Here is a 22949-nt window from a genome sequence, read left to right on the forward strand (position 1 = left end):
AGATTTTTAAAATTACTTAATTATTCATCCCCTCTCATGAATGACTTTCATATGAAAATCAGAGGGAACTCCTGGACTCACAAAAGCAACTGATGGAGGTGGTACTGAAGGCACATTATGTTTGCACAGCTCCCTCAATTAAGGGTGTCATCATCTGGAACTTGCAACAAAATGCTCGTAACCATAATAACTTTTCATTCCAGGGAAAAATATGACCAAAGATAGTTGATATCAATATGCAATTTAAAGATAACAGGCTTGACACTTGTCATGTTGTTTCTGGTTGGTCTTTATAAACATTCATAATGCAGACAATCTGGGAGAGATTAAAAGATATTTACTGTTGTATGTATTATTTGGTATTGTGGCCATGTTATGTGGTTTACCAGTAGCACAATCTATTAAGTTTGCTGCAAATTGTTTCCTTGTGATGAAATTATGATGTGAGAACAGCCACAGAAATGATGCACAAATGATAATGTTGAGTCATGGAATACAATTTTATGAATAGTACTGAACTTGCAAATTGAAAAAAACATCAACCATTCCTTTCTTGTCTCAGTAGGTGTAGATTCTCATATCTCAGCTATGCAGTTAATTTGCTTGCTCTGACATTCCACTAAAGACCTACTAAAATTTCTCACTATGAATATTTTATCACCTTCAATTAACCTACTGAAGGGGTAGGTCTTCATTACCACATTGCAAAACAACCCCATGAGATGCTGCAGCTGGGAAACAGGTGTTTTTACACACAATGGCTAACTAGCTGCACAATCCTCGTTGTGTGTGTGTGTGTGTGTGTGTGTGGTTTGTATTCAGGGCCTTTGAGGATACAGCTGCAAGTCTATGTTGCTTAAGTTTGTCTCGAGCTTCATCTTACCTCTGCCTTGTGCAAGGTTTCTGTTGAATCCCAGAGGACTGACATATTCAAATAGGAAGACCGCTATGGCCGTCACAATGAGCAGCATCACGAACATCATCACCCACACAGAAGCACTGAAGGGCTCTGCAGATGAAAGGGGGGAGGGACAAAGTCAGTGGCTAAAAATCCCTGTGCATAACTCCTGCCAGCACCTATGAGTACAGACAATCTGGGAGAGATTAAAAGACGTTTACTGTGGGAAGTAAATCGGGAACTGTCAGAGGACCATTAGTGGGGTTTCACCAATAAAGCCATGTAATTATCAACCTTATGTTATTCACAGTATGTGCTGATGCAATTATATCAAATATCTTGGAACAGACTATCTAAACAGGCTGTACAACACACATGTAATGGCATAGGTTACAGTGCAGTCTGTTCAAAGCTTTTATCTAAGAGGGCACAATGAGTATATGCATATGTCATCAGTTTTCCATTTGCATCCCCAGTGTGCAGATGTTATGAAAGAACTATTCAATATGCAAGTCTTTTGATATGCAGAATTTTTTCCCCTAGCTATTTACCCAGAAATGCAGACGGAGAGACTGTTCCATTGCTTCTTGACACCATTACGCTAATGCCAGTTTCCACAAAGGGGACGGAGAAATCAATGACCTCAGAGCGCTCCTCGTTGATTGTCAGCGACCCCACAGCCATGATAGCTTTCTTGTACACCACCTGTCATAGAGGATACAGCGCAGAACAGAGAGTGCCATTAGCAGACAGGATGCGGGCCCATGGGATCAAGAGAACAGGATATCCCAACAGTCCTCACCTCCCCCACAAGGCCGTTCCAAACGTTATTGATCTTCTTGCCATGCTTGCCGTTGGTCACCAGGTAGAGGTCGTAGGTGAATTTTACATTCCTGGCGATCTTCTTCAAGATGTCAATGCAGAAGCCTTTGCAGCATTTTTTGATGTATGTTCCCTCCGTGGTGGAGTTGCTGTCCAATACAAATCATGGATTTCAGTCAAGTATGAGTTACAGTAATCATATAAACAATTTGGTAACATCTTTGATAACATGATAATGGCAAAATCCAGTGGTAAGTATCATTAACAGAAACGTTTTATGGACTCTAATTCAGAACAGAGCAAACAACACTTTATTGGCACACAAATTCAAACTCACCCTTTTTTCCTCATCCTTTATCCAGTTTTTATTTGAAGCTTATCCTAACTATTTGGGTATCCTGTGCCTCTATCCCTTCACAACCAAATCAATAAGTGTACAATAAAAGTGCTCAGAAAGCTTTTTTTTAATCTTAGCAGCCTAAAAAATATTTTACATCCAAAAAATTGTAATTCAGGGATACACAATTCTTGAAATCATCTAAGTGAAAGCACTTAAAAATACATTTAACTTTCACTAAAATCATCCTTTTTCAAATAAAAGCTTTTCTTTACAAAAAGTGCTGCTTGAGGGAGAAAATTCACGTTCTGCTTTGAACAATTTCTTAATTATGATGAATAAATGGCTTCCCTCCAGTATTTCCCTTTCTCTCTCTCTCTGTCTGGAGCCAACCAGTGCTGAAAATTGCAGTTGGCTTGAGATTTCAACTGCCTCATAAAGGCACCAGCCAATCTGCACAGCCTTAATTGCACATGCTCTTATGTCTCCCCAAGTGAAGAAGCACACTACTCTATTTACAGGGTAATAAAGTTTCTTATTTCATTATAGGCTAGTAGAATCCTGGCACATAGCTGCAGCATAGGCCTCACTTGAAGCAGGTTAAGACACATTATCACCACAGCATATTAAACAAAATGAGGCCACATAAAATTTGCTGTCATAAAGTCACTACAGCACCACAACCCCTGCACTAGTACATCTCATGCTATGTTATTCAGTCATTATTTAGTCAAATGTGTCTACAAGTTTCATCAGATGTCACTTTATGGGAACCCTCCCAGAATATAACCCCACGGGTTTTTGTCCCTATAAGTACATGAAAGTAGGCATATGTTGTGCCTCAATGGTGGTTATCAATAAGTTACCACTCAGTGATTCATGGACTCTGTGGTGGTTCAGTATCATCCATGCTTTAGGAAAATGTGTTTAGTTACACATGTCAATAACCTTTCAGGTATGATGTAAAACCTCATTTTAAATATTGAAATCAGCAGACCATCTGTGAATTTTAGGTCCCTGCTGAAGATTTTCTGTAAAAATCAAGATGCAGGAAACAAGTACAAGAGGCAAAAACTTGGCCTGAGTCCAGAGTATGGACAGTATAAACCCCATCCCAAGTACTGATGGAAAACTTCAGGCAGGGAGAGACCATATCACTGTACATACAGTAACCAGCTTTAAATGTAGTTAGTAAGATTAAAATAAAAAGTATATGGTTAATGAATTTAAGAACTAGTAGCAAGTGAAATGGTATGAATGCATTCAATACACAATTAAAAATATCATAGCACAGGCATGAGGCATTTTCTTTCCAAATTTACAGTTATTTGAATGACTCATGTTTATTACATTAATTTGATGCATTTCCTCAATGCCTTCCCTGATCCATCATTCAAGCAAATTTTCTTAAAACACAGCAGAATAAAAGAATAATTTACATGTGCTTTACTGTGGAGGATTTATTCAGCTCAGCGGAAACAACTGCAGCTCATTGACTTAATGCTGAAAATAAGCATTCTGCTTCCTTGATGCAGACTGCAGATTGTTTTTTAGTCCATGATAAAACACACAAAAAAAGCTCTCATTTTCTTCTCCAGCAAAGGGATGTGCATTTACCTGCCTCGACAAAATCCAGGTTAAAATCAATCCATTCCCTTTGCAGCGTGTTCCTCTGATGCATTAGATAAATTGGTCCGATGCTATGGTTTGCTCACTCCAAGTCCACAGCTGAGGCTGTATATCAGTGCAGTGTTGCTTCTAGAGAGTTCATGAACGTGACATCTGCACTAAATATCAACCAAACTAATGTGTGATGCCACATACAGTTTGTGCTATTTGTTGATTCCTCAAATGGATGTTTGCATGAGCTCGTAAAAGAGTTTGGTGTCATGAGAGACGAGAGGTAAGAGTTAGATAACACTACACGCATAATATCAAACATTATTAGCAAATGAACCTCATTACAGGTTACATAACTAAGTCTATCTGATCGATTTGTTTGACTGGCAAACATCTCACCAATTCAGCATACAATGTGTAGCTGTCTTAGAAATGTGTCAGCTGAAACACACAAAGAAGTGGCAACTGCCCGATTCCCAGTGCTCACCTTCACTCTTTATGTCACTTTCCATTTAGCATGCACACATATGGCAAAGCCTTAATACCTGAGGCTGGGCTGTGTGTTCCATTATACCACTTGTGTGAAGTGTACACTTAAGTTTACAGCCCCTCATCACCATGTATGCAATGGATGGTGCCTATGAACTGCCAAGGCACCCACCCTACCCAGTCAGCCTGCATTACTTAATGCCATTTTAGAAGCCTTTTTAGTTCTGTGGTCAGATTAACTCCTTGTGGAGAAACTGCTTTAGATTATCTGGAAGACAGATTCAGAAAAGAAAACAAAACAGGTACTGGAAGTACCTCTCAATACTTCCATGGCGCAGGCAATGAGTACAGAAAGGCATTTCAAGAGCACTTGGAGAACTCTACTTTTACTGTTACAAAGTGAACATAAGTATTTCCTATTTGTGAAACCAACCTGAAAAAGAGTTGGTGACAGGTAAATAAAGCCAGCAAATGTATTGTCACTTGGTATAATATCTGAGCATAAGCAAAAACATAAACAGTATTGCTTTTTATTACTGGAGTAACAGTGCTTTGTAAGGGGAATGTATATTATTTTAATTAGCATATTTGATATCATTTTCACATTTGCTCATTAGTCTAGCCTTTTAGTAGTTTAGTGCATCTCTTGTTTATGAATTTTAGCATTTTTCCCACTTCTCCTAAACTTTCTTTCAGAGCTTAATTGGAAATTTTGGTAAATAGTTATTCAGTTTCCAGACAGCCTTTTTCCAATGGCAGAGAAAGCATTAAAGACCTCCAATGGGAAATGTTTCTTTCATGGAGGTCCCAGTCCTGCTCCACTTCTTGCAAATGTCTCAGCATGCTTCATTAAGCCTGCTCCAGCAGTCACTATCCAAGCAGGCACAATGGATGCTTGAGTAGAAATTGTGCTGTTGGAGTAATGGAATGGAAAGTACTGGCCCATGTGCAAGTGGACGAGTATGAGAACGAGGACAAGTGTGCCAGCGCATCTTATCTCCTACTTACTCAACACACATATACTGTACTGCAGGCTGTAGTTCAGTGTCTGCGTTCTTATGAGTCAGCCCGTAAGCTCCTATATGAAACTATCGTTACAACCTATTCATTTTAAAACACATTTAATATTATCCTCTAAGGCAAACTGTTTCATAATTGGAAAATATTCAGCATAAATAGAGCCAACGGGCTACCTGGGGAATGGGAAACATTAAACTGCTGAATTCAGCACCAATAAAGTGAAAGGGGAGCAACACAGTTTACAGGATATCTCAAAAATTCCCTAAAGCCTTTAAGAGCCATGCCACTGAAAGTTCATTCATGTCCAGACAAAAAAGAAAAGGGAGGACCACATTGCACCATGGTGGGTGGGGGGGGTGTCCTGAAACTGAGGTGAAAGGTGGTCAGACTCACTCTTTGATGTGCTTGCGGCAGGGCACAGAGTTCCTCATACACGTGCCCGTTAGACGCTCCACATTCTCCACAATGACAAAGGGAGCCTCCTCTAGAGTCACGATGCTCAGGTGGTTGTCGTCTGTCTCTGCGTCACCAAAGGAGTTGAAGCGGGGCCAGACAGGGTACTTCAAGGTCAGAGATTTGTTCTCCCATTTGCCCATCTGCAACAAACCAGAACAGCACTCAATCAGTCTGCTGCTTCAGCTATGACAGGCCTGACATTAGAAGAGTGGCAGAGTCAGGGGAAGTCAGGGCATGTATAAAACCAAGGACAATACATACCCCACAGGCCCAAGTAACACTTAATTGGCACTTACCCCAAATTTCAAAAGGATGCAAGCAGCTAGGCATGCAAAAATGCTACCAAGACACTTAAATTTGTACAAGCAATGACTTAAAAGACAGGCACATAATTTACTTCTGATATATTGTACAGCGCGCATCAAATCAAACCAGTTCATACCGCCAACCAGTTCATATAGGCCTTGCTACAAAAGCACCTGCCCAATTTACATACAGTAGTTCACTATTTTTACATGTTCCCAATTTATACAGGTAGATTACAGGCAATTCAGGTAAAGTAGGGTACCACATAGAGATGATAAACAAGCCACGTCCCTAATCTGCTGCAAAAATACAGGCACTGTCACAAATGCCATACAAAAAAAAGAGACAAGGGAGTCAGAAAGAAATGGATCAATGGATCAGATGTGAATAAGTTTAACTTTCTGCAATACACTATTCTATTCCTGGCATTTACTCTGCCATACAGAGAAAAACAATTAAGACAACATACTTAGTTGTATTTTAGTATTTAGTCATTGACAATATAATCAGCCACTTAAGAAGCTGGTTTCAGTCTGGGTAGCTAGATGTTCCATGAATGATGTCCATCTGTAATGTTACTAATGGCAAGGTAGATCCTGATGATTTCTTGATAGTGGGCACAGAAAGACTGTCAATGTGAATAGTTATGTCACGTTGAGCCAATGAATCAGAAATATATTGCAACAAACTAAAATGGCAGTGATTTACAAATGTTAAGTGTACTGATTGAGATGTATTATTTAAAATGCATTTCTCAATAAATGGTTCTTTATGTGGGTTGTAACTAAAGGGTTAAAAACTGACAGGTCTTATGAAATACATCTTTATATTCCTGCAGAAAACAGACATAACTGTATAGTTATATACTCAGAAGATGCATCACTGTAACACAGTTTTAAAATGATCAAAGAATTTTTTTATGGTAACTATAGGAGTTGCAAGGCAAATTAAATGTGGCCACCATCTGCGAATAAGGTGTTTCAGTCTGAAGGTAGCAAGGAATGGTACAAATGTCTTACACTTCCACAGTCTATGTAAAGTAGCCAAACAGACAAATACCCACTCAGTGCATTGGGTCAATGCACAACCGAATGGTGATTTGTGAAATGCTGCAACCCAAATGGTACTAACCGGTGTCAAAAAAATGTAGGTCAATGTTGGTTATCTTGTCAGCATTCCCATGGGATGAAAATGATCCTTTTCTACCCCAGCTTTCTGTATCTGTACCAATGGATATGTGTCCCTCTGAAATGAATATCTAGGTGAATATAACAGCAACCAAACCCACAGCAGTGATATTCAGGGTGGCTTGCTCTAAAAACTATTAATAAGTACTATGTCTTTTTGGGGTGCCATCTTATGCACTTCAACAGCATGTGATTCTTGTCCAAATAATTTAATTCACAAGTCAAATTAATTTTGTATCACTATCAACCCAGTCCTTATTATTTCAAAAGTTCTTGTACCCAAATGTTACGGATGTCTGTTTACTTACCATTGATATATTATTGACTACTTGTACCATGACAATATTCTCTCAGATAATTACATTATGCTTTTGGCAAAGGAGCATTTGAGTAAATGTCAAGACACAGCAGTATGGGAAAATACTATTAGTTTTCCAATAAATTTCAATGTAAGACCTTCCAATTAAATGTTATGCTTTGTAAATGAAAGAAAAATATCGACATCCAGTACAACAGATGCTCCAAAGGACATCACTGATGGAGGACAAATCATGTTGACAACAGGTTTATTTCTAGCAAAATGTACTGTATGTACCTTATATAAAACATTATGTTAGCTATGCCCGTTATTTGCCAATACATAAGGGGGATAAATAGTCCTGTCCTGAATTTTAAACCTTCCATTTACTGTGTAGCAGACCCTTTAGATTCTAACCAAGGAGTGTGTGGGCATAGTGGTGGCTTAAAACAAGTACAAGGACAGTGGAGTAACCTTAAATTGCAAAGTGAAAAAATTTATTAGACTTCTTTGTGGCACTGACTTCAAATTTTATGGCACTCAGACTCAATGAGGTAGAACAAGACAAAGAGGGCTTCAAAGCCTGACTGCCAAGTAAAGTGCATTTCAACAAAACCAGTCATCTTCAGGCAGGGCAGCAGAATGCAAATGATGAGCTACCATGTTTTCCCATGTGGTTGTGTGTGTCCATTATCAGTGGGAGGAGGGAGCAGGAGCACCATAAGCCTGGCAGTATCCAGAGTGAAAAACCTCTATTCAGTCCAGTGCCAAAGTGGGAAAACTTACTCACAAACTGATGCTGGTAGTAAAGTGACCTGTGAATAATTTATTTTATCTGGGAGAATGACGGCATCATTGACTTATCCACAACACAGAAAAACCTACAATCTCTAACCAAGTGGCCAAGGAGGAACTGCAAACTTTACGCTCTAAATACTTAATACTAACTTCTTCCGCTCTGAACACCCCCTGAAACCCTGAACCTCACCCCCACACTACACGCCCTTATTTCTCCCTTTCTTCCCCTTGCACATGAACGGCCATTTTTATTTTTTTTAAGCTGACTTTACATAAAGTGATGTCTTTGAAGCTTGTCTTGGACTGCCCTTGAAAACTGTACACATGCTCCCCTAGCTCGGATTGCCATGAGGCCTTTCAGAGCAGAATCTCTCTCTTTGGTGTTCAGCATCCTCAGAGGGATTTTTAACCTCTTTCCAAAGGCACTGTAACCAGATACACATTGCATGTGTGAAAATTCAGGGAGAAAACAGATGGGAACATCAGAGATTTGTTTTTGTATTTTCAAAAGTAAATGAACCCATGTCCCTCAAAGCATCTAATACATACTAAAATAAAATAAAATAAAAATAAACAATCACTCTGAAATGTCAACCCTCCTTTCTCCTAAAATGTACAAATCCAGAGAAGAATTTAAATCCATCATGAATAAATAAGCATATCAGTTGTCATCTGTAAATGAGCCAACAGAATGAATGAGAGTTTTGGAAGAATATTTTAACTGATACAGTACAACTCCATCCAACTGTATACAGAATATGCGAGGAATTAAGATTTAATTTAAAAAATTACATTTCACTGTGTACTGACAAAGTGAAAAGCCATGCTGCCACAAAACCCCTCATGCTTTTCAGGCCTTTCAGTTTGAAGTTTACTTCCTGCATATTCATTTTCTAATAAAACAGAACTTTTATAGTTAGAACTTAAGCCCATATAGCTCTGCATTCAAAGAGCTTTTCATTCATAGCTTCCTGTGAGCCACTGAATTCATTTAAATCACATCTCTTTAAAACATCTTATTGTAATGCAAATTGTTCTTTTCAAAGGTGTCCAGTAATTATAATATCTTTATAATATATTGCCTTTACCTAAAATTAGCATCTTAAGAGGCCTGAGATATTCAGACAGACACCTTAATTTTTCCAGAGGTTTAAAGGGTTCCAGAGCTCTCTGTCATGGGAATACCAAGAAGACTGGCTTCTAAATGATTTCGATGTAAACTAGAGTCAAGAAACAATCTGACAGAGCTGACTTAGAAGTATGAAGTAGGGAGAATTTGCTATTTTATTTTCAAGAAAATAAGGTACTCTCATCTGGGAATAAGGTTCAAGATAATCTTACAATATCTTTAGTGTTATGTTTGTTATACACTGCACTCTGTTTATAGGAATCATACTTGAAAATGTTTTACAAGAAATATTCAGCAATTACCTGTACTCAAGGGAAATGTACAGTGACCTAAATGGCAGCAGAAAAAAATAATTGTAATATCACTATATATTGAGTATATGTGCGTGCACATGCATGCGCACATATTGGCTTTGAGATGTAACTGAATCAATTTGTCAGATACCATGTACAGCTGTGTAAAGTTTGTATGGTTTTCAGGCTATAAAACAGCTTGTTTTTTTCAAGGGCTAGCTATTTCCACTCAGTGTGTTATGTACCTTCTAACCAGGGTAGTCCTTGTGTTGGATTCCTGTGGATCAAAAGTCTGACAGATTTGTTGAGCCAAGTCAGCACAGCCAATTTTGTTGGGGCTATTGGACAGGGCATTAGATCCTGACAGGTCAATTGGGCCAGAACAGGCCATCATAGAGAGCAAGGTTTGGCTTTATGGCAATGTGACAACCTGCTGCAAAATAACCCTCACGCACTGTGTACTGAATACAGTGAAGACCCATACAGACAAGTCTAGAAATAATACTGCACCCAGCTCAACCATCTGAGGTCCTGACGCCACACTCTGTCTGGCAGAATGCCCAGAAAAGGAAAAAAAAAACTAAACATATTCTCACCGGACTTCAATAGCCCTTTGGGACTAGAAGCACTTCCATGGGGCTCTGTTTATCTTACTTTCATGATTTTTAATTCAGTTTGGAATTTATGATTCCAACTTCTAAAAAAGATAATACATGTATACTCCTTCAAAACAAAGAGGCTATGTAATCTGATAACTTATGCATATGTCCCCTGTGTGAGTTTTCCCGAGATAAAAAGTTGTCCCATAAGTGATATGTGTCTTAAAAGAAATAAATAAATAAAATTACTGAAAATGAGATATTTAACAGCATGTACAGGGTGAGGGCATGTACCCACAGTTGACATAGTACCTGAGAGAGCTCCACTGCCAACAGCAGCATCTTCTTTCCACACATAACCACACCATACCTATTGGATGTTGTTCTCATTCTTAGGGATGAAGACAGCAGTTCCGTAGTTTTAGTAGACCCATATTTTAAAACTGTTGCTTGAAAAAAGTACCCTACTAGAGACAATGAGAAATTATGTGGGGGCAGGGAATGCCCATTCCAAGACACTTTTTTAAAGTCATACAATTAAAAGTGATGAAATAATAATACAACCATAACACACATTTAGGAAAAAATATTTTCAGGGGTCCCTGTATTGGTTACAAGTATAGAGGTTTTTTTTTTCAGTTAATCCCAGATATACATATTTTTTCCTTGAATTACTGAGTATATGTCCCTCCGTGTTTTGTTTTGTCTCTGGGCTGTGCCACTTTTTCCTTTTGTTTTGCCGTGGCTTTTTTCTTTTTTGCTCTGCTTTCATTTTTTTTGTTGTTTTTCCTCCTGAGAAGAAGTGTCTTTTATATTTTCCTGATGCAGTCTGTGCTGGTTTGATACCATCTCAAGCTGTGACTGGGTTTATGGATGGTACATGTTTTCTGGAGCAGTCCCACAGTATTTCCAGAGCTAGTTCTGCCTTTTGTGGTGGTGATGAATATAAGTTTCACCTTACTCTTTCCACCTCGACCCAAACAGCTAAAATTGCACCTGTGTGTCCAGCCCTGCTGTTGTTCTCTGACATATCATTGAACATTTTCTCAGACAGTTCATTTATTGTTAACTTGCTGACTGAAAAATTTCCTCTCTGGGAAAAAAGATATGTTTCTGCTGACGACATACTCCTTCCAAAGGGTGGCCCTTGCAATATCCTGTTCCACTTTAGTGAGGCAATAAACATTCTGTTTTCTGGGTCAAGGCTCACCAAAAAACAAACAAAAAAAACCTGAACTGTAAGACCTCTGTGATGGGAAACTGGCAGCTTGACGAGGGTGGTTGAGGAGGCCCTTTCTCCTTTCTTCTGAGTCACCACACCTCGCCTCGTCCACTGTGCCTGCTGATGATGTCGCCAGTGACAATCCAGATGACAGTGCCTACATTTCCCCTCCTCCAGTTCTGGTAGATGACATCATGTCTTCTCTTATCTCAACCCCCCTCCCAGCCCGGTCTTCTTGCTCCTACACAGGACTGTGAGGCAGTCCCTGTTATCAGTCACAGACCTGACTTTTCTATCCATCCCACACGCTGCTGAGCAACGTCAGCACAGCTTGTGATTTTTTTAGCGATATCTTCGACACACCTGTTTCATTATGGACTGATAGGCTGCAGGACTGCAAGTCTCACAATGGGGGAGGGGGGCGATGCACACAGGATGTAAAAAAAAAAAAAAACTTTCAACACATTCCATCTGGTTTTAGTGGATGGACAGATTTTTTGCAGCATAGAATGGTGCAGCTCAAAATTCAGTGTGTATTTTCTGAAAACAGGTCATGTACAGATTGAGATTCCCAGATCAACGGAGGTGTACATTTCACAGCCCACTGTCAGCAGAGTCTGACTTGATTGTTCAGTGTTAAAAAAGGTCAAACCTCACATTCTCAGCATGTAATCATGGATGAGACACTATATAGAACCATGGACAGACATTTATGGTATTATACAATGTGGTGGAAGGTTATACATTTGAAGCAATGAGAGTTGGGTACTACTAGGATAGCTGATGATGCTTATTAAATATAACAGAGAAGAGACCCCCCAAACTCCCCCAAGGTGTGTCTTTGAATTGGTCTACATTCATACGATCTCAACAGGTATGCGTATTGTCTTAAAAATGTCATGTGTGGTCTAAATAACACACAAAACACCAGACCAGTTCCTGACCTCTCCAGCATTCCTTAACAAGCCAGCATTTCAGTGGGTGTAGTAAACACACAGTAATCACACCTTCAGCTTGAGTAGCATGGACACCATGTCTGACAGTGGTGACAAATAAATTGAATGAATGCCCTGAGGCTTAATAAAGAAATTTAGAGCCATTGTTTAAATTACTGTACATTAACAGCTATCAACAGTACTTTGGCAGGCATTTATGGTTACCCTTTCCCCCTTTAATGAGTCACTGTTCTACTGGATACATGAACATATCTATATATAACTGATGTTGGATAGAGTACATACTTTTGCAGCATCTCTCCTATCCGCAGTTAAGGTAACAGCCAGAAAATGTGCACACACCAGGGAAGGGGAAGCAAGTGTTCAGTAGACACCGTTTAATGGTATGCCTCCAGGAGTGGAGTCGATGGCTCATTGCAGAGGGGGCGAAGACCTGTAGTGGGCTCTTATACAGCCTATTATAGGCTGTATGGAGATGCAAGACAGATCCAAAGGGAAACTTACGGAGACGGAAGGGTGGAATGGAAAGAAATGCGGATTACAATGAGGTGTGCTATTTCAGCACACATCATTGCGTGAGACCATTTTTAAATACCGCGGCTCCTTCAACAGTGACGGCGATAGGAAATAAAACAATACAACCGGCGATCGCCTAGTTCCTACTTTGGGACTCAAACAGAGGGTGTAACTTTTCTGTTTGTACACTTACACAAGGACACTGGACAGCGAATAAAATTTTCTGTAACTCTATTGCGTCTCTGCTCATTCAAAATAAATATCACGGCGAGAAACTTAGCTAGAGGTCGGTCGAAACCATTACGCCCTCAGTCTTACTTTTTATTTTTTTGCCGCAATCAAGACACACAAACAAACTTTATTCAAAATATTCAACTAAACAACAAAAATGCATGTTCAGTCAGGCAGATTGGGCCCAAGGTGGGCCCTTTTGTAACTGGAAGAACCGCGTGGGCCTGAGGCAGCTGCACCCTCTGCCCCCTGGCTCACTCCGCTACAGTATGCCTCTATTCAGCACTGTAAATTTCTTACTTGAATTGATTGTCAATTTGTTATAATCTAGAGCAAGAAACTGCATTGTTTATTTATCTGTTCATTTATTCTGTGTATCTAAATGAAGGTAATTGGTTTCAGTGATACATATTTTCACCTACTCCAAAATGAAAATAGTAACAGAATGGTATAGGTGGTTGTTTGTATGTCACTGCAGGCATGGAAATTAGCAGTATAATTGTTGGCCCTGTCAGCTCTGTGACAGTCCAGGGGTAATTTAATGGCTCATATTTTCTGATTGTGCCTTTCCACCTCCTATTCTTTCCTTCAACACCCCCGACTCCCTCCCCGCCTCCTTCAGAGGTGATTAGATAAATCTATGCATCGAAACTAGACCATTCTCATCTCCAGGCAGCAACATGAGATCAGCAGCACGTAGACAAACCCTTTCTCATTACCTAAACGAAGACATTACAGACAATGAAGGAAACACTCCTCTAGACCATATGGTGGAAAACAAAAGCTGGCTTGTTCCTATCAGAAATCCTGCAAGAGAATACAGTCTTATGGCTAATTCTCTTACAGTGATCATTTATGGCTCCTATGCAAAGGCATGGAGAGGGGGAGGCTGCTTGTACTAGCAAAATGCAGAGGTGCACTCTACGGCTGACCGATCGCATTTTCATCGTAATCGAGATATGAACATGTGTGATAAACACATCGTCTGTAACCCAAGCGTCACATCCCGGTTTCCAGTCCTGCTACCTCACTGCCCTGCCTATCAAGCCAACTGCGTGCCAACAACTGGACATTCTAGGATACATTTTATAATTACTTTGTTGTTAATTACTATTGTCTATCAAACTAAAATGTCTTAAAGTACATTGCACAACTTTAAGTATTCTCTGTAATTCTATCTGGCCAGTGCCGGCCAGAAGCAGATGGGCTCCCCCTCTGAGCCGGGTTCTGCTCAAGGTTTCTTCCTGTTAATTAGGGAGTTTTTCCTTGCCACTGTTGCCTTAGGCTTGCTCTCAGGGGGTCTCAGGCCTGGGAACAATGTAAAGCTGCTTTGTGACAACTTGTGTTGTAAAAAGCACTATACAAATAAAATTGAATTGAACGGAACTGAAGACTGCCTGAAACGCGATGAATAAGAAAAATCATTTTATTTACACGCACCATGCATTCACACTCAGCATGCGAACATTTGACCTATCATAGGGGCACCCAATTTGGGGCTCATGGCCCACGCTCCCTTTGTTTTGGCCATGAGCTATGCGCTCCCGCTGCCATGTTCTTCCAGGTAAGATGACACGCCGCTTAAAACTGATGTTCCACCAATGTGTGGAAAGGGGCAGGGGCGTAGCGGGCGCTGGTTGAATAGGAAATAAAATGCACTAAAGAAGCATCTTTGTGATAAACTACAGTCGGCCTTTTCTACAGGGCTGCCTGTCTGATTTCAAGTGACATCACATAAACAGCTGAAATCGTATTACATGCTATCAAAACCAATTCCCGACAAGGTTCGCTTTGGAAAAAGCACTAAAACACCTACAATTTACCTACAATAAACTGCTAACCGTGGAAATAAACCATGGCTATTTCTGCGCAGGAAGGAGTATTGAAATTGATGGCTAAAATGCATGTTTTATTTTGTTAAGTTGTTGCGATCTCAGTAAGGAAACCAAACTATTGCCATTTCAGTCACACAAGTAAATCACTACCAATTAGAACCTGACAGCCAGGGTTAGCAGATTCTATTGTATTTCTGACCAATAATCTGTTGTTGGTGGTGTTAGTTAGCCAACGCTACTATAAAGTGAAATTACCAAATCGTTCCGAGTGACCCTTTGAATGAGAAGCTAATTTTCGTTAATACGTTTTGATATTGTGGCTCATTAGCTACCATATGGGGGCATTTTGTGATGATGTGTAACTTAAACATTGCTCAATGTAAACTTAATATCCACTATTGATTTGTTATTCAGTGTTGTCGCTATGATGTTTAACTTTATATTTTTGTCAATTTTTCAAGCTGAAGTCAGATTTCTACTCTTGATTACAAAGGTGGACAATACAGCTGTTTTCAACTTAATTTTCTAAAGCACCTTGAGTTGCATGCACTTTCTGTCAGAAAAGTGTCTTTCCTTTTATATATGTTTATGCTCCCAAAAAGAAGCATATGGATGTTTTATGTTTTTTACAATCATCTCTGCAAATTAATAAAATTACTGTTAAACAGATTAAAGGGTAATTTTTTTATTATTTTGAAATTTTATTTTACATTTCGAATGTTCATTTTCTATACAATAAAACACATTTTAATGTAATGTAATTTCACATAACATCAACATTTATTTTTTTTACAACATTTACAACATTTTATTTATTTATTTTTTCCATCCAGATTAATTTTTGGCCCTTCACAGGGAGGAATTTGGGCACCTCTGGTTTAGAAAAAAATATTTTAAAGCGATCAGGGGAAATTAAAATTTAATTTCCTATAGTTATAATGTCTTATTAAAATAATGTTCTGTTTAATTGGTTGGGTACTCGTGCAATTTGTTCAATAAAAGCATGTTTGAAATAATTTATTTCATTTCTTTATTCAGTGGGCATAGGCTATTCAATGTTTGGGGTCTATGTTAGCAGTGTATCTATTAAAGCAGAAAGACATAGACACTGTATAGCTAATATGCACACTTCAATATTTGTTTATTTATCGCAAGTTATATCGTCATTGCAATATTGAACAATGTTATCGCACATTGCAGATTTTCCTCATATTGTGCAGGCCTAGCACATGCCCAGGGCTACTGCCACCCTGTAGGGCCGAATAGCTGCCTACTCCAGTCAGCTCCACAGCAGCAGGGGGCGTCAAACAGGAAAGGGTCATGACCTGGCATGCGTCACTCAAACACTAGTGCACCTCATAAACCTGATGCACAATGAATCTGGGAGACACATTCACAACATAATAGCCTGTTTAGGTCGGAATTCAAGATATAGTCTTTTATGTATGCACAGAGCAGTACAGAACAGAATGTATCCAGCAGGACTAAAATAGATCAAAGCTTTTGCTGTTGTATAAAATATATATCTTCCACGGGCCTTAAAATCTGCAGCTGCCAACCGTAATCTATAATTTATGGTTTTCCACATCCTATATCGATATCATTATTTATATCTGTAAACATACAATTACAAAACCATTATATATCTAGATTAGGTCAAGGTAATCTGGGCATATGCATTTTTATACAAATACTACTATAAATTAGTTTAGGTAGCTTGCTATTCAGCTGTTCTAGTTAGTGATTAATGGTGCTTTAAAGATGATTAAAAAGGTTTTATATTAAGATATATGAAGTATTTTAGTGTACACTTAAGGCAAAATTAAACAACCTCATTCTTATCTTTAATGTTATTATCCTTTTGTGGCTTCTCACCAATAGGTTACTACTGATGTAATGATGTCATTTGAAGATGGAGTTCAGTCTCCATTTCCCTAGAGCAAAAGCAAACATAAATAAATGAATAAATAAACAAAGATAAATGGAGCTAAATGTAATAAATATTCCTCCATCCAGTCAGCCCTCTTTAACCACTAAAGTACTTTGCATGATTGTTTCTTGAGACAACCTGTTCGTTAAATTTTTAAGGGCCAGTTTGCCTAAGGTGTGAAGTCAGTCTTTGACACGGTTATTTTTAGCACTGAATATGGGTAGCATCTTCCCTTAAATGCTGACAGAAAGCAGTGCTCCTACTAACAGTGGCATGTTCATCAGGTCACGTCAAACCGAAGGGGTTTTATGCAAGGCACTGGCTGTCACTGCCCCTGTGTCAGAGTTCATCAGCAATGTCATTACAACCCTCAGTAATGATTTGCAGTTCTGCCTTGCACATTAAACTCCTTCTCTTTTATTTCGCAGTATTAGAGTCAAATCAACTTTGGCTCCACAGCCTCCCCCACCCCCTCCCCAGTGCTAGAATGGCAAGCTGTTTTATCTCTCCACAAAGTGACCTTGTTTTGCAGAAGTCATTTGAACCCATTTTCTGGTCTTTATACCAGGGGATCATTTCAGGTGTTGCCTTTTTATAAGCAGAGTCGACCGTGTTTGGTGAGGACTTACTGGAGACATAAAACAGTCACCTCAGAATGCTTTCTTAGTTAAGGGCAATTTGTTGAACCCTCTGAACATCAAAGCATATTAGAGACACTGCACTGCCATAAATACAGTCTCCGGGGTTGTTAAAATCACGATGCACTGGTTTAATGAACCATTTACTGCATAATACAAAAAATTGCACCATACAGGACACATTAGGAGCTGCATATTTGGTCACCTCATTTTAAGGATGAACCCTTAGCAATACATGCTGTTTTTATAGGCCAGTGGAGGTACAATCTGCCCTCCCCAGAATACTGAGGCTTCCAAAGTCAAAAATGGACAGGGGGAAGACATCAGCTATGATGCAGCTTACTACATGCTGGCAAAGTCTACAGCTTAGTCACCGGGCCAATTTACTGCAGGTCCCCGAGAGGTCAGAGAGATATGGGGATTACTTTGACTGAGCTGACATTCCATTACATTGCTGGGCAATAGCATCAAAATCATCAGTGATGCCAAGATTAATGTGCAGTGTCAAGAGCCTCCTCTCAGCACTGACAAGCAGACCAGCACTGACCCCCACAAGAGGCTCCTGGAATGGAGCACTGGTCCCAAACTCATTTGCACAACAAAACAATACACCACTACTGTGCCTTACACTTTTGGATAACACTCTCAGAGCAGGGAGATAGAGTGATATGTGTGATGAATATTAAAAAGAAAAAGCTCTCAGCCCAACTCTTTTGCTAGAAACCAATTTGGCCTCAATCTGTGCAATCTGAGCAATTCCCCCATGAATTCTGATAATGCAATCTTGCTCATGAGACATTAAATCCTTCCTGCTTTCCATATTCATGACAAGCCTTTTCTTGAGACAATCTTTATCTTAGCATTTGTGTATTTGAACATCATCATTATTTGAATAGCACATAATAAGCAGCTTAATGCTGTGCTGGATCCTGGTGGCAATATGCATGGTGCTGAACACATAAGTTGATTAATCACATCTACACCTGTATTTCCATTTTCTAAGTGTGTCTTTTTGCATGTTGTGTGTTATCTAATTTCCCAGCTCTCCCACAGATGCTTACTTAGAGAAACTGGAAGTATCTCAAGTATTATTATTATTGTGTCAGTGCTTACAATGTAAGATCTGACTTGTCTGTATGTAAGTATGTATGCATGCTTATGCGTGTGTGTGTGTGTGTGTGTGTGTGCGCGCACTGTACTGCACATAGGCAAGCATTGGCCTGATCTTCTTGTGGAACACAGGTTAGGCCATCTTAAAGAGTTTCAAAAGTTCTAACTTCCTTTTGCTGCAGAGCTGAAGTCCTCACCCTGAAGTAGAGCACTGAATAGAGGTGCCATATTTTAAACATACAGTACAAGGTGATTGTGTCATTGTTCTTTCCAGTTTCTTGCCCCAGACTAGACCTACAAATAAGGTGCTCTGCAACAGAGGGGGCAGAAAGCCTTGAGATGCAGACATGGCCACTTTCTCAAGGACAGCACACAGGGAAAAAAAACACACTTAAAAACTTCGTCCAAGTTGATCAGGCTTGTCAGGCTTTCTTCATTCAACTTCACAAATGAACCTTACTTCAAAAGACAGTCTTAATCTAATAGCTGATATCATTTTACCTGCTGCCGTGAGTCTCAACAGAGAGAACAGCAGGTGCATTTTTACATTAAAGTCTGTCTGCACCCCTTGGTGAAACTACTTCTGAGATTTACGGCTATGAGTTCCAACATATACTTTTTCCTGCCTTTTTTCACATCAGCAGTTGCCTAGAAGGTATGTTTAGTTATTGAATTGTGAGAAATTTATCAGAGAGAATGTCATTTTCAAACCTGTGAATGGAATGACAATCCTTTCACTTATAATTACTGTCATTCATAAATATTGAAGAACAACATACCTTTGAAAACTCGACCCCCAGAAGAAGGTGATTGTTTTTTTGCCATTATTTACTCTATTTGGTACTTCAGAGACTATTAGGAGATGTAAGTAAATAAAGTTGTTTTTGTTCTGCTAATAGCTAATAATGTCATTTTTAAGTTAAGTAAGACAAAGCACACTCTTGCGGGTTGTGCCTCTCTCATTGGGATCAGGATCAAGCGAAATGATATCAAACTACTAATGGACCCAAAAACAAAGGTGGGTTTGATTCTCATTTGAACCCTGAAGTCCAAAAGGAGGCCAATGGGCTGTGTGGTGATGGGCATCTCCATGGGCACAGCTTCACCCAGCAATGACGGACTGTTTCTCTAAGTTCCGAATAAGAACAGAAGGGAGATGGGAGGGTGGCAGGAAAACACATCACAGTTAGTAAGAGACACTGACCATACAGCCTAATGGTCTGAAATAACTGCAGTGACTGGGTAACAGAAAACGTCTAGATCTTTTTAACGGAATGAAACGGGGGTAGCATGCCATATTTTGAGCTTATCCAGTAGCACATTTAGAGCACATTCATCAAGAGTATGCTGGCAAAACAGCACCAGCCCAGACAGTGTCATCACACACTGGTCATAACAGCTGTAACAGACATAGTGATTGCTCAAAGATGGGTTTTGAGATTCAGACAGATCTTACCACAACTTACAGCCTGTCCTTGATTCAAAGAGCTGCTTTTCATCTACCTGTCAGTCCCCTATCTCAGCAGGAACAGATGGAGCAAGATTTATTTCACACTCGGCATTCAGACACTCAGGGTAATATCCACCGGCTCTTGGACAATAATTAAATTCTAAAGGCAAACTTTGAGAGGAGGGAGCTCTTGAGAATGGAGAGACTGGCCTTAGATTAAGTTCAATCCACACAAATCCACAATCCACACAAATATCAAATCAGTCATTAACCATTATTCTAGGGGCAAAGACAGCTGTTATAAGGTTAGGAGAAAAATCCTCTGAACACCAAAGTGGGGGACAAATAGATGTAAATGTATGTTACAGTTTTCCAATATATAAATGCCATACATAAATATAGCATTTCACTCTACATTGGACATTTTTCTTCCTGATTTTTTGAAAATTAAATATTAACTATAGTTTGCATGTTGCGATATTTAATCAAAATCACTCTACTTTGCCTTCTTTTAACATTACATGAATGACAAGATTATAGGAGAATTTAATTTAGATTATTTATATTATATATAGAATTACATACAGAATTATACAAATACAAACTTCATAATAATATAATACTAATATTGCAGGTGAAATACATTACATTACTTAAGTGTCCCTTTGGGAGGACTGGATGCTTGTTTGTGAATATATTGACTGAAGTTCTATTCAAAGGGCATAAGGAAACTACTGTCAATAAGACTCCGGTGTCTAAGATGGATGCTCTCAGAAACATGGTAACTGGAAGATCCACTTAGTTCCAGAAGTCATTAAAAAACTACAATTGTAAGCATCCATCTGTTGGTATGATATAAAATGTATCAAAACATATTCTGTAGTCTGACAACATCTCCACTGCACCAGTCACCATATGCCATCAGAGAATAATGCTTTTCTCCCTTATAACACAGCCACTTTCCACCTGCTCCATCAACCGCCCAAAGATACACCATCTCAAAATTCTTTTCTTTTCAATTCACAGCTTTGCTTCCTTTCCTTTTGCATCTTGTGATGTTTGGCATCTGCTAGCAACCAGACTGGGGAAAATGAATCTATCTGTAGCTTCTGTATATTACTCCTATTGGCAATTTAAATGTCACAGGCCAACCATGGTATTCCAATCCTCCAATGAAGAGCTGTTTGTGCATAGTGTTGGTTGGTGGGTCTGAAACAGCGATAGCAAATGCTGGCAGACAACTTGGAGAGCAGTCAATTTTACATTTTAGTAGTCTGTCATAAATCTTAGATTGGCTCAGCAGTCACTTCATTTGGGTCCACTCATAGCTGCATGACATCAGCAAGCACTCATATCCTTAGCTTCAAAGTAGATTACAGACACTGAGAGTACTCTTCAATTTGATTTATCTGACTTTATTACCAAGCACACCCTGCTTTCTAACTGACTGCTCCTTTATTCACCACATCTCCACTTGCTGAGAATGTCAGCACAGGGATAGGATACAAACATTTACTTGTAACATGTAGCTAGACAACTCTTGGACTTTCCCATAGTTTCTCAAACTATTTTATCACTACACTGCTGACATAATCAACTTTTACAATAATAATCTTTAGCCTGACATTGTTAGCAATGCTTTCAAATGTTGCCTGGAGTATGCAGACACTAGGAAAGAACAGTGCCATGCCTTTGCAGTTTGCCTTGAGCCTACTTCTGTCAGGAAACGGAAATCTATTTCCAAAAGGACAGTGCTTTCTACAAACAGGTACAACAATATGCCACTGTAGATTTCGTTCTGCAGTTATTTGAGCACCAAATAACATTCAAGAAAAGAACCACCACAGTACTGTATTTTCCATTGTATCTGTATTCAGCAGAGGACTTCCATTCAGGTAAATGGCAAGATAACTCTATTGTTAACTCTGAGTTTATGAAATATGCAACCAACAGGATTATGGTTGACATGCTGCAGCAAGAGAACTAAACAAATGAGCTTTTTTTCCTGATCTGTACAAAGTGCACCTAAACATGAGCCTGGCATGGCTTGCAAGTAATAGTGCTATTAAGAATGTATCCACAGTTTTACTCCAAACACTGTTCAGTTCATCTGAAGAGTAGCATGCCTATCAAATTTTGACTGAGAAATTAATAAAACCGAACCAAATAAACCAAATAAACAAGTCAATACCACCTAAAAGGGAAGTCTCAGTCCATTTGGTTTGAATTGTTTATAAAACATTCTGTCTTCATTCATCTTGTGCAGGAAATGATCAACATATATAAGATGAGGTTTCAATCAGGCTATGCATCACAGTATTCACATACCATTGTAGCTACCAAGGTATCTAAACTACAACTATGTTTTTCTATGTTTTCCAACTGAATCAGTACAGTTGTCAACTATACAGAGGAGGTTTCAACTTTTCTTCCACTTCCTCAAAAAGTCATCTAAAGAACACTGTATGAAAATAATGGTGCATCTGTTAAGTGACGGCCTGTTCACAAACTCATTCCTGTCAGACAAAACTGACTCCTCACAACACTAATTATTCTCTCATTGTGTTGTCTACGGAGCTAATGAAGGTGAAAACTGGAGTGTGAACTCAAATGAACAGAGCCCAGAGAAAACACAGAAGTGAAACTCAAAACAAACCGTGGAAAAAATTAATCTTATTGACTAAGCAGTCAAGCATAAGCCAGCAGAACCAGAGAAAAACGATTATTTTTCCTGCTATTTTTAAGGCCCAACCAAAATAAGACAACAATCAAGGTTTTATTTTGTCCTGCTCCTGTTATGCTTGTATTA

The 22949-nt window shown here is 39.1% G+C and overlaps 1 protein-coding gene across 1 annotated transcript in view; it reads right to left on the reverse strand.

The window, feature by feature from the left end:
• The window catches only part of LOC118783821 (glutamate receptor ionotropic, NMDA 2A-like), a 105310-nt gene that overhangs the window by 12006 nt on the left and 70355 nt on the right, over positions 1-22949 (reverse strand). Inside the window, exons 5-8 of the mRNA XM_036537782.1 lie at positions 5580-5782; positions 1701-1869; positions 1450-1603; positions 884-1009 (exon numbers count right to left, since the gene is read on the reverse strand). Coding sequence (XP_036393675.1) covers positions 884-1009; positions 1450-1603; positions 1701-1869; positions 5580-5782 — 652 coding nt within the window. The remainder of the gene's footprint in view (positions 1-883; positions 1010-1449; positions 1604-1700; positions 1870-5579; positions 5783-22949) is intronic.

Source organism: Megalops cyprinoides, chromosome 1 (assembly GCF_013368585.1).
Source record: "Megalops cyprinoides isolate fMegCyp1 chromosome 1, fMegCyp1.pri, whole genome shotgun sequence".
NCBI classification, from domain to species: Eukaryota; Metazoa; Chordata; class Actinopteri; order Elopiformes; family Megalopidae; genus Megalops; species Megalops cyprinoides.